This window comes from Aquarana catesbeiana, linkage group LG02 (genome assembly GCF_042186555.1).
Source record: "Aquarana catesbeiana isolate 2022-GZ linkage group LG02, ASM4218655v1, whole genome shotgun sequence".
NCBI classification, from domain to species: domain Eukaryota; kingdom Metazoa; phylum Chordata; class Amphibia; order Anura; family Ranidae; genus Aquarana; species Aquarana catesbeiana.
The window spans coordinates 608,188,172-608,201,655 of NC_133325.1; the positions used below are offsets into that span (position 1 = coordinate 608,188,172).

Here is a 13,484-nt window from a genome sequence, read left to right on the forward strand (position 1 = left end):
GAGGCAGCACAGAGACCTAAGATAACCCTGGAGGAGCTGCATAGTTCCACAGCAGAGAGTGGAGTATCTGTACATAGGAAGATAATAAGCCGTATGCTCCATAGAGTTGGGCTTTATGGCAGAGTGGCCAGAAGAAAGCCATTACTTTCAGCAAAAAAACTAAATGGCACGTTTTGAGTTTGCAAAAAGCCATGTGGGAGACTCCCAAAATGTATGGAGGAAGGTGCTCTGGTCTGATGAGACTAAAATTGAACTTTTTGGCCATCAAAGAAAATGCTATATCTGGCACAAACACAACACATCACATCACCCAAAGAACACCATCCCATGTTGTTCAGCAGTCAGGCCTTGGAAACTGGTCAGAGTTGAGGGAAAAATGGATGGTGCTAAATACAGGGATATTCTTGAACAAAACCTGTACCACTATGTGTGTGATTTGAGGCTAGGATGGAGGTTCACCTTCCAGCAGGACAATGACCCCAAACACGCTGCTAAAGCAACACTTGAGTGGTTTAAGGGGAAACATGTAAATGTGTTGGAATGGCCTAGTCAAAGCCCAGATCTCAATCCAATAGAAAATCTGTGGTCAGCAGGGGCGTCGCTAGTGGGTGACTTTTAGGGCTATAGCCCCGAATATGGGGCCAATAGCCCAGAGTCTCTGCCGGTGCCCCCAAAGGGGAGGGGCGGCCTCTCTGGGGACCCTTATGTAAATGGGGGGCTCTCTGGGAACCCTGATGCAAGGGAGAGGCTCTCTGGGGACCTTGATTTTAAGGCAGAGGCTCTCTAAGGACCCAGATTTAAGGGGGAGGCTCTCTGGGGACCCTAATGTAAGGGGGGCTCTCTGGGAACCCTGATGTAAATGGGGGGCCCTCTGGGTACCCTGATGAAAGGGGGAGGCTCTCTGAGGACTCTGATGCAAGGAGGAGGCTCTCTGGGGACCCTGATGTAAGGGGGGACTCTCTGGGGACCCTGATGTAAGGGGGCTCTCTGGGGACCCTGATGTAAGTGGGGGGATCTCTGGGGATATATATACACACACGTGTATATTACTGTATATACATGTGTATGCCTGCCCAAGCGTATGACTTTCTTTACTACGCTGCTATGGGCTCTAGCCCCAGATCTTTTGTAGACCTAGCAATGCCCCTGGTGGTCAGACTTAAAGATTGCTTTTCACAAGTACAAACCATCCAACTTGAAGGAACTGGAACAGTTTTGCAAGGAGGAATGGGCTTAAATCCCAGTGGTAAGATGTGGCAAGCTCATAGAGACTTATTCAAAGCGACTTGGAGCTGTGATAGCCACAAAAGGTGGCTCTACAAAGTATTGACTTTAGGGGGGTGAATAGTTATGAATTTTTCTGTTATTTTGTTCTATTTGTTTCCTTCACAATAAAAAAAATCTTCAAATTTGTGGGTATGTTCTGTGAATTAACCACTTGCTGCCCGCCCACCGTCAAATGACAGCTGGGCAGTGCAGCTCTCGTTCTGGGTGGACTTCATATGAGGGCCTCCCAAAACGACCGCTCTCGCGCGCCCGGGGGCACGCATCCCGGTGATCGCGGCTGCGCCGTGTTGCTAGGATATGGCGCGACCTCAATCTGTGTAAAGAGCCACAGCCGCGGCTCTTTAACCATGTGATTGGCATGTAAACACGGAGATGCCGGTAATCGGCGCTCCTCGCCTCACCCTGACAGAGTATGAGGAGAGGAGAGCCGATAAGTGGCATCTCCTCACAGAGGACATCTAGGGATGTAATCAGGGCACTGATCAAAATTAAGTGCCCACCAGTGCCAACCAGTGCCCACAATTGGCACCAATCTGTGCCCACAATTGCCAGCAATCAGTGCCCACAAGTGCCAGCAATCAGTGGCTATCAGTGCTGCCCATCAATGCTCATCACTGCTGCCCATCAATGCCACCCATCAGTGCCGCCTATCCGTGCCACCTATCCATGTCGCTTATATGTGCCCACCAGTGCCGCCTATCTGTGCCCAGTGCCCACCAGTGCCACCCATCAGTGCCGCCTATCAGTGCCACGTATCAGTGCCCATAAGTACGGCATATTCATGCCTTCTCATCAGTGCCACCTAATCAGTGCCCATATGTGCCGCTTCATCGGTGCCCATAAGTGCCACCTCATCAGGGTCCATCAGTGCAGTCTATCAGTGCCCATCAGTGCTGCCTCATCAGCGCCCATCAGTGAAGGAGAAAAATTACTTATTTACAAAATTTACTGACAGAAACTAAGAAAAACTTTTTTTTTTTCAAAATTGTTGGTCTTTTTTTTTTTAGGAAAAAAATAAAAAACCCAGGAGTGATTAAATACCCCCAAAAGAAAGCTATATTTGTGTGAAGAAAATGATAAAAATTTCACATGGTTACAGTGTAGCATGACCGCGTAATCAAAATGTGACAGCACTGAAAGCTGAGAAATGGCTTAGGCAGGAAGGGGGTATAAGTGCCCTGTATTGAGGTAGTTAAATGATGCAAATCCTCAAACAATGCATGTTATTTCCAGGTTGTGAGGCAACAAAACATGAAAAATGCTAATGGGGGTGAATACTTTTGCAAGGCACTGTATGCAACACTACAAAACAACAAAAAGAGGGTGCACCAGCCTTGCACATTACCTTAAAGCGTTTGTTAACCCTAAAAAAACCCCCCACAGATTCTGTTCCCTTAAAGCATGTTACACAGCACAGTGCTTGTGCTGTGTAATTTGGCCCCCTGTAACACCTGTAATACCTGGCTTATCCTGCCTGGCTATACCCTCCCCTCTGCAAAGAGACCACGATAATCATGGCTGCTTAGCCCCTTATACCGTGGTCTGTTTGCATGCCTCCGTCATCCGCAGCCTGCTCTTTTGTGTCTGTCTCCTCTGCCCCCCCCCTTCACCTCTTTGCATGTCAACTAGTGACAGTGCCACCCTATCCCCCTCCTGCTGCAGGAATAACCAATATTTTTTTACGCTATCCGTTCTGTATCCTAATACAGTGCCCCCATCTCTGTGTTTCATTAAAAAAAATACCCCCTTCCCCGTATCTCACGGCAGCTCCCGGCGATAACGTGACCGGCTGTGTCTCCTCTCCTCCTCGCATCCCGCTGACATCAGCGGGGAAACCTCGGCCCCACCCGCTGCTTCTGCAAGATGGGCAGAAAGGACACACAGCTGGTTACATGAGCGCCGGGAGCCACCGTGAGATACGGAGAAGGAGGTATTTTTTTAATGAACTACAGAGACAAGGGGGCACTGTATTAGGATACAGAACGGATAGTGTAAATGAAAGTGGGTTAACAACCCCTTTAATACACTGTTTTATTAATGAATAAAAATAAGTAATATACTCATATAAATAAACAAGAAGCAAATATTGACAGATTAACAACACTTAGGGGTTGATTTACTAAAGGCAAATCCACTTTGCACTGCAAGTACACTTGGAAGTGCAGTCGCTGTAGAACTGAGGGAAAGATGTGAAATGCGGGGAAGCTCTGCTGATTTTATCATCCAATCATGTACCAGCAAAAATGCTGTTTTTTATTTTCCTTGCATGTCCCCCTCAGATCTATAGCGACTGCACTTCCAAGTGCACTTGTAGTGTAAAGTGGATTTGCCTTTAGTAAATAAACCCCCCAGTCTATAATGTGGGAAGTGTCCTTAGATGTCCAGCATGGCTTACACATTTCCAGAGGTGGCCCCCCTTCCTCACAACTGGATCTGTTTAAGCCATACTGGATACCTAAGGACACTTCCCACGTTATAGGCTAAGTGTTTTTGATTTGGTGAATTTTGTTTTTTGTATATTTATATGCATCTTGGCTCAATTCGTTTGTGAGCATATTACCTATTTTCATTCAATAATAAACAGTGTATTAAGGTAGTGCACAATGCTGGTGAACCCTCTTTTTGTTGTTTTATAGTGTTGCGTTTGGAGCAAAAGACAGGGTCAGGCTCTAGACCATGGCACCTTGTTGTCATTTGCATATCAGAGTAAGCTGTGTTTTATGGCTTCTGGGGTGCTCAGAGATAAATCTAGCCATGACCTTTTCTGCCTAATAAAGGTAGTAGCAGTTATCTTGTGATGGCTATTTTGCGGCAGGACTTTTACTTTTACTCAATCCTAACACCTAACACTCAGATATTAACCTAACCAGTAAGTTAAAAAAAAAAAAACTAAACCTAACCCTTACACTTGACCCACATATGCTTAGCCCAAACCTGGAACATGTGGCAACACTAAGGGCTAAGCTACATGGGCAATTTTTATCACTAAATAATTTAACCACTTACTGGCAATTACCTTATTGAAAAGCATGTTGGTGACTAGTTGCTCAATCATATAGTAGCAAGCAATTTATATTGATGCTTAACCCCTAAAAGGGCTAATCTAATTTTAATGAGTATCTGACCTATCGGCACCAATGAACAACACACTGGAGCCAAAATCTTAGAACAAAGAGGTCTTGGCGCCAAAAAACATTTAGCCAACTGAGGATGTGCTGAGCCACTTGCTACACTTTTTCTTGAGGCTCCTTCTTCTGCCATTGGTTATTACAATCACAATTTCATTAAAAACAAAATTAAAGTACAGAACTGCTAAGTGTATCTGACATAGTGCCCAGTTATATAGACAACTGTGGATTATTAATTAAAGAAGAAGCATCACCACAACATAATAATCCTTGTAGCACTTGGTCCATTCTGATTCATGGCAATACTGTGGAATAACATAAAATAAAATTCTGTTTCTGCTGGCTGTCAGCTCTGCCCCAAGCTGAAGCTCAATTTATGGGTTTTCCTAGGGCAAGCCACAGCACTGTAGCCACCCCTCCCTTTCTCAGAGTTTCACTTTACAAAAATGTAATAGTAAAATGGATATTACTTACTATGGGGCAACAAACTGGATTACCTCTGTCAGCAACATATAAAAGGGATAATGCTCTTATAATTAAAAATGATAACCTCGCCTGTTACCATTATCTTAGCAGAATGAACAGCAAGAATGTTGCAGAATGGTCTGCATGAGAATCTTTCCAGAGGTGCATCTATGCAAACTGCACATTCAGTATCACTGAGCAAGTCCCTCAAAGTAAATTTTTACTAGCAGTTGGCGGATTGATCATAAAACACTAGCAGCACTGACTAATCCTTTACACTTATATTCGATTGTGTTGTGATTCAAGCTGACCCCTCTCCCTGATGTGCTGTATGACAGCGCTGATCTCCAACATGCGCCTGCTGCCAGAGATGAGTGCTGCTAGTAAATCTCCTTCTGAGCAACCTGGGGAATCTGTGGTGGGGTGGGGGGCATGCTGTTGATCACGCTAATGGCCTGTACACACGATCCGGATATCGTACGACAGATCGTACGACCTTTTTCACTTAATAGTCACAAGTAGAAGTTGAATAGGTAAATAAAGACACAAAAATTCACGTACGACAGAAAAAAAAATCGTAAGTGATGTCATGTGTTGTAATGTATTTGTATTGTATTTTCGGACCACAACTATACTGACTAAATGAAAATCGTACGATCTGGTATTGTAAGAGGAAAATTTTCGTGCTTGTCCGATTGAATAATATCGGATGAACTGTCGTGATCGGCTCTCGAAAATAGTGTACACACGATCCAAAAATTGTACGATTCTTCCTCGGACGACAGTTTTCATACGATATTTGGATCATGTGTATGGGCCATAACCCTGCAACTGCAGCACTGATAAGAACAGGACAAGTGCTACACACACTTGGGCCCCTGTGGAATTCAACAAGGATTTTGTAGTTTTTGTGAAACTTCTTCAAAGTGGCTGTAACCCTAAAACAAATTCTCCTCTTCCTTTAAAGCATGATCAGTAGCATAGAGCTGTTGCAGTGTCATTTGTCCAATTCTTTGATCTAAGATACCTGGTTGATCCTTCCTGTTCCTATGTCCCCCTGTGTGTGCTGACCACGGTAATCATGGCTGCTGATCCATGATACCGTGGTCAGTTTATGTGCCTCTGTCATCTCGCAGTATGTACACAGTCTCTCCTCTCACCCTTTCTCCCCCTCCCTTCCTGGCTGTCATTTTCTAGTCTGTGTGTGAGAGCCGATCTCCTCTCCACCCCTCTCCTCCTGCCTCTGTTCCGATGTAATATATAACACAATTACTTGTATCCTCTCGGTTTTAGCAAGATATTCATTACAGTATGTCAGTTTTTTAAATTCTAATCATAAATGCCTTTTTGCACAGCTTCTCTCTGCGGTCACATGAACTCCTGCTGCTGTTCTTAGATTGAGGAAGGAGAGCAGAGGGAGATCAGGTGATTGCACAGAGGAGCTGTGCAAAAAGCTACAGTATTTAGGATTATAATTTAAAAGACACACACACACTGCACTTTATATCTTGCTAAAACAGAGAGGATACAAGTAATTGTGTTATGTGACTTTACAACCTCTTTAACTTTGCACTGATGGTGCTTATGTACTGGTTAAAATATATGAGTAGAAGCAATGCCAGTTAACAATGTGGACACACCCTATTTAGCGTTGTAATGTACATTAGCAAATATTTACCAAATTTCTCATTCAAAATAAAGTAAACATAATATAATCCTAGCTGTGAAATGAACATTCCCAAATAATGGAATCCAAATCTGTGAGGATGAAATCAACCAAAACCAATACTTTGAAGGAAGCAGGGTTCTCTCCTCTTCTAGAAAAAAATGAACATACAATATGGGATCTGGGCCAGTTAGAGCAGATTTAGGATATTTAATATTCCTAAAAGCTTTTACACAACTGATACATTGTAGGGTGTGCAATCACCCTCTTTCTCAAATCAATTGCTATCATCCAATAACAGATACAACTCCTCCAATTGGTACAACTACCAATTTTACATTCTGCTTATAATTTCCTAAATCTTTGTAACAACATTTAATTCACATTTGTAATGCAAACTGTTTTATTCTGCATTTTTTGTTTTATTTTGTATGTCTCTTATATTATTTTCTATAATAAAAATGTCATGTTTAAAAAGAAGGTTTTGTTTTTATCCACAAGGCCAAGGGGCATCACCATTGATGATATCATTGTGCCCAGATACACAAATGTTGCTAACTGAGTTTGTTATAAGTATATTGTGATAAAATATACAGAAAACCTCAAATAATAATTCATAGTAATTATAAAAAATATGTTGACTTTCCATCTGTATTTCAACAGAGTTTTTAAACCTGATGATAACATGTATTATGCATATTAATAGAAGACACTGCATATGAGTCAATTTTCTTTTGTTTTGCTAGGTTCTGAAGCTAGCACTATTGAAATCCACATATCCAGTGAACTTCCACACTTAGATGATATTGAAGCTGATGACGAATCAACGGAAAACGTTGAAAAACAAAAGCTGGTCAAATGATTATGAAACTAGGCTCTTCTCAGGTGCAGATCACACGTTTTATGCCTATTGCACAAAGTATATCCTGTGTGACCACCCTAACTATCAAGACAGTGGAGGTATGCAAATCTCCAAAGAATCTACTGGATTGCACCGAAAGGCATATTAAAAGTCAGATTATGTTCATACAATATTGGGGATGCTCATTTACTTAATTTGTGTTATAAATAGGCCTAAAAAATATAACTCTTGACTCTGTGATATGTGGCAGACTTGTGAGCATGGCTGTCTCATCCTCATCCAGCTAATAAACACATGTGATGTTTATAGTAGTTGATGCATTGATTTCCCTTTTATGATATTAGCAAAAGTTCTCATTCAGTGAACAAGGTTCAATTCAGAATTTCTAGCGGTATCAATAACTTATGGCACAAATAACACCTATATAAACATACTGTGATGATTATTGGTATGGCATTTATAATGTACAGCACAGTGGAGCAGTGTGAAGTATGTTATCTACTGCACATCTTACAGAAAGGGGAAGTTTGGAGTATGTAATGTCCAGCACAGTGGGGCGGCCTGGAGTATGTCACATTTAGCACAGTGTATAGAGTGGCATAGTTTTGATAATGTAACATACAGCACAGGCAGAATGGCAACACTTCTGTTTGTATAAGATCAAACACTAAACTCTCTGCCTGCAGCTCACAAAAGACTAAACTCTGTCATATGGGAGGGTGAGGGTGGGGCTTTTTCTCTCTCTCATTTTCTAGGTTTTTCACTCAATATAACTGTGGGATTATTATTATACAGGATTTATATAGCACCAACTGTTTTTGCAGCACTTTGCAAGAATAAAGGGAGACAAAACAAGTTACGGCACAATTTAAAAACAAGTGGGTAAGGAAGCTCTTTGCTCATGAGAGCTTACAATGAAAACATTTTTTCCAATGGGTCTTGTAAATAAGGTAGAAAAAAAAAATGTATCTGCGATGCTAACAAAAAACAGTCTATTTTTCTCATATGACATTCTGCTCTTAAATAATGATAGTTGGAATCAGAATGTTAATTATGTAGACTTTTCTTTCTGACACTTTTTATGAATGCTGTCAGATAATTCTACTGTACATGAACAGCATTACATAAACTTCTGTAACTGAGTGACGATGTTGCGTATGCAGCTTCACTACAGTACTAATTGCAAATCTGCACACAAAACGTGTATGTTTCTAAAATAACTGTAAAAAGAGATGGTGGCATTATAAATGGGACTAAAATGACATCACATTTTCAGAGCTGCACTTGAATAAAACCAGAATTTGATTGACTGCTGCTGAATTTAATAAGAACCTTTACTTAATATGGCATAGTTTTCAGAAATACTTCAGATTTAAAATTATACCACATTTTGGCCACTAGATGGAACTGACAATTTAGGAATTAATCTATTAAAGAAATCTGCCAAAATTCATTGAGTGTGCACAAGTGTGTGTGACATTCATCAAAACAAATGTTTTATAAATAGACCCTAGAGTATCCAACATGGTTCTTGTTTTGAAATGCATAAAGGTTTTTAGTAAATTCAGCAGCAGTCAGTCAAATTCTTAGATATAATATTGTCCGTTCCATCTGGTGGGCAAAATGCGGTATAGTAATTGAAAATACCTCAAAATCAAAAATATACCAAATTTTAGCCACTAGATGGAGCTGATGATCACAGGAATAAAAGTATAACTAAAGACCAAGTTTTGCATAGAGTAGGGAAGGATTGAAAAACTTGTCAATTTCTATTGTTTTCTGTGTCCCCACTGAATATATTTACCCTCTTTATTTGTCCCAATGACTATAATCATCAAGACATAAAGTGATTGAAAATTTTAGAGTTGTTATCAGAACAAGCAGTGAGGGCAAATTTTCAAACAAACATATTTCTAAGAGAAAAATTCCAGTCACTGTGAGTTGCAGAGGTGAGCAGGGTTGGAAGAGGGTGGCAGTGGGTGCAGAGGTGAGCAGGGTTGGAAGAGGGTGGCAGTGGGTGCAGAGGGAAGCAGGGCTGGAAGAGAGTGGTTGGGGATGCAGAGGTGAGCAGTGTTGGAAGAAGAGGGTCAGTGATCCAGAGGTGAGCAGTTTTGGAAGAGGGTAGTAGGTGATACAGAAGTGACCTTTATGAAAAAGGATGGCAGGCGATGCAGAGCTGAACAGTGGTAAAATGTGGCGGGGATGCTGAGGTGAGCAGTACTGGAAGAGGGTGGTAAGGAATGCAGAGGTGAACAGTGTCAGAAGAAGGTGGCAGTGATGCATAACTGTGCAGTGTTTCTTGTCTCACTTGGGTTGAGAACCAGTGGTCTATGCAGCCACAATTGAGTGGGAGATTATTCTGACAGGGAACATCATTCAACGTATGTAAAAGACTGAAGACATCTTGTGAGGAAAAGCTTTAGGTTGAAAGTGTGGGTATTGCAGCCTGATCTAATTTTTTTTGCAGAGTCCAGAGTTGAACTTTAGGAAGTATAGCTTTGGGTGTCAGGACCTAGGTTTAAACCTGGAACCTCTACTGTGTTGGGCGACGTCTCTTCCTGCTGAGCTACCTGGAATGCTGGACAGCACTCTGGACCATTCATTGAATGGTCCTGTCTTGAATCTCGTTTGTCTTGTATCTGAACTCTATGCTCCTCCCATGAACTTCCTGATTTAAGCCATGTCTCTGCACTTCCTGTTTGTCAGATTATTGTGCTTTCTCATTTAGTATCTCGCTCCTGTCTTCCCTGCTGCCATCCATAATTGCTATCAGTCGTTATCGACCCTCAGCTTGTTCCTCAACTACGCCTCTGCCTGATCCCAACCAGCAAATACTCATTATTGACCTTTTGCTTGTTTACCGACTATGCTTCTGTTTGATCCTTACCTGCTTAATCTGCTACTGGATCCCGGCCTGCTCACTTCCTGGTGAGATGATCCGGAGGACAGCTACCTGGTGCTAACACACACCATCAGGAGCTCTGGTGAACACTGGTTAGTATTTAGACTCTGCACCTCAGATGAGCCTGCATCATCTGCCAGGGTAACCTGCCTGTGTTCCTATCCTTCTGGTTCCTGTGTATGCTTCCCACGGCTATAGCAACTGGTCTCTGAGCCTGACCCCTTGATCATGACATTGGGTTTTAAAGTACTTTTATAATAAACTGCATTATTTTATATGTATACCAGCTCCATGAATACTCCATGCATTCACAGCTATGATGCTATGCCCTCTATCTGAACCTATGTGACAGAACCTTTGTGTACATTTGACCTTGTCCTCCAAAAACATGGTTGTATATATAGACCCTGGAATGTTATCCAGGGATGTGAACCAAACTATGAAAAGCTTAGGTAAAAGTGCCAAGTACATATACAGTCAATAAGTGAATTGAGAATAAAATAATAATATTGAAAAAAAACATTAAAAATGGTGACACAACCATACGTGCAGTGCTAATTGCATATATATTCAAGGAGTAATCCTACCAGTATGTAGGCAGTGAGACCTAATGTAATACTCAAAATAAAATATATAGACCTATAATGGCCACAAAATATCTCATAAATGATACCCTCTATATAAAGAACATAGTCCAAAATAGTGACATAAAAGTCACTCAGATGAAAATAAAGCTCATCATATCATGTTCAATCCCATAAACGTGATGCTGAAATTAAGAATTGCATGGAAAAAAGCAATGAAACTGGATAAAAAACAGGGTGATGTTCGCACACTACACCCGAGAACGTGCCTCTAACACCAGAGGAAAGGGGTGGGTACTCTTACCCGAAGCTGTGGACCCACATGCCAGCAAACAAGCATGGATGATGTTCAAGAACTCACTCTCCAACTCGGACTCCTTCAAATGGACTGGCGTGCATCCGTGTACATCAGGCCGGAAGTAGCATAAACACTCGAGTCTCAAGGATGATGTTCCTGGTATATGTAGTACTTCAGATGAGCAGCATAGATCATATGGAAAAAAGAAGGCCTCCACATAGTGCAGATCAATCCATTATTAAAAAATGTATTTAAATAATGATCACAGAAAAAGTAAAAAAGCGTGGTATGCAAAGTTTAGAGCAGGCTATGTACCCGACATGTTTTGTACGAAAGTACTTCAACTGGGGCATTGCGCATGGGGCATCGCATGGAGCAGTAGTGGTCAACATTCTTCATAAGTAAATCCTTAAATGCAGCCCGACACTGCCAAAGGGTCGCACATAATATTCAGTGTCACAGACACCAGACACACAACAGGAGATGGTTAAAGACTATGGGCATGGTGCAAGAGATGGTCAGAGATTGTGGAAATGCTATAAGAGATGTTACAGACTGGGTAAAATGCTTTGAGACATAGACATTACATGAGACTAGAGATCACTGCTATATCAGCGAAATAGGGAACACACATATGAGTTTCTGCAGGGCCTCGAGGACTGTCAAAAAGTGCCAAAGGGCCACGGGTTTGGCACAAGGGACGTGGAGTCACTCTGTGTGCATTTTATTAGAAAGTCTGATTTCACTTCCAAGAAGTTAAATTACTGCTATGTAGAGGCCCCCAAAGTAATCACAGGTAGTAATGATGTCAAAACAACCAATTAAGTGTGTTATAGGGGGACCTACAGACCCTCCTGAAGCAAAGGTCTAGCAACATCGACAAATGAAACCCATATTCTTTTGCCACTGCACACAGGTTTTGCATTTATGTAAAATTCTATAAAGGAGGGTAGGCACCTCTGTGTCAGCCTTGGACAATAGACCAAGAATTCCAACTGGATCAATGAATTTGTACTATACATTTTAATCACATTTAAAACAGAAGTCATAACGCATGTACTGGTGCACAGTGTTGAAACCTCTATGAAAATGGAGGCAGGAGTCACTTATTCCCCACTGTAGTGCTGCTTTTAGATTATTTGGCCATGCTAGGTTCTGTTTTGTCTACATTAAGCACTTTGTTGAACCATAAAATTCACATACACCTTTCACTTATTTGGTATATTATTTGGAAGATTATGTACCACACACAGTTTTGTTGTTTTGGAACAAGGAACTAACAGCACAATATATTTCCATTTTTTCCTGTAAATTTGGCAAGAAGTTTTGTCTTTTTGTAGGACAGCCAATTGTTCTATTATATTCATCTGGTCTGTGTTTGTAAAAATGTAATGCTCAGTTCCAAGATCTATTTAACAAATCACTTTCCAAAAAACCAAACCTAAGGATATTTTACTGTTAAAAGCTAAATGAGTAAGCCACTTGTTACTAGGATTTTTTTGAAATATCATCTATTTATATTTATAACTTGTTTTTGAATGTTTAATTTGTGATACTGGGCATTATTAAAGTGTTTGTCAACCCCCCAAAAAAATGTATTTCCTGGTCCCTTAACCACTTGCTGACTGTGTCACACACATTTACTGCGGCGCAATGGCACCGCTGCACGAAATCTGGTACTTGTATGGGGCGTGCTCTCGCCGCCAGGGGGGCGCGCCTGCACACCCCCGCCACACTCGCACCCCGCCACACTCGCAAGATTCATTTCAGAACCAATCAATCCTCAGGTCCAGGCCAATGATTTATGGCCTGGACCTGCTGATCGATTCTGGCAAATTAAATCCTTCCCTGCCTGTAAGTGTAAACACAGGTAGGGGAAGTGATGTCATCTCCCCTCGTGGAATCCTTTTTGTTCCAGAGAGAGGAGAGAGAATGTCTCACAGTAAGTTGCACAAACACTACACTAACACCAGTACCCATAGGTACACTTGTCACCCCTCCGATCACCCCCCATCGCCCTCCGAGTTAACCCCTTCATTCCCTGTCACAGTGTCACCCAGTGCAGTTGTCAGATTTTTCACTGATCACTGTACTGGTGTCATTTCTGACACTAATCAGCATTAGGGCTGTTAGTGGTAGGCCCAGGTAGCTTTAGGGTACCCCCCCAACACCAGCATTCACAGAGTCAGGCCTGATCCCAGCGAACGCTAACAGTTTTTTTGGTAGCGTTTGAAGCAGTCGCTGACAGTCAGGTGCTCTTTTTTCCTGTGAGTCTCACTAGTGTACCAGTAA

At 41.8% G+C, this 13,484-nt stretch overlaps 1 protein-coding gene across 2 annotated transcripts in view; it reads left to right on the plus strand.

Moving 5' to 3' along the window:
• GPR143 (G protein-coupled receptor 143) overlaps nt 1-7,719 on the plus strand; it is a 120,573-nt gene extending 112,854 nt beyond the window's left edge. For both annotated transcript variants that reach the window (XM_073616358.1, XM_073616357.1), the window contains exon 9: nt 7,293-7,719. In XM_073616358.1, the coding sequence (XP_073472459.1) occupies nt 7,293-7,408 (116 nt within the window). In that variant the 3' untranslated portion in view covers nt 7,409-7,719. The remainder of the gene's footprint in view (nt 1-7,292) is intronic.
• The last annotated feature ends 5,765 nt before the right edge of the window (nt 7,720-13,484 follow it).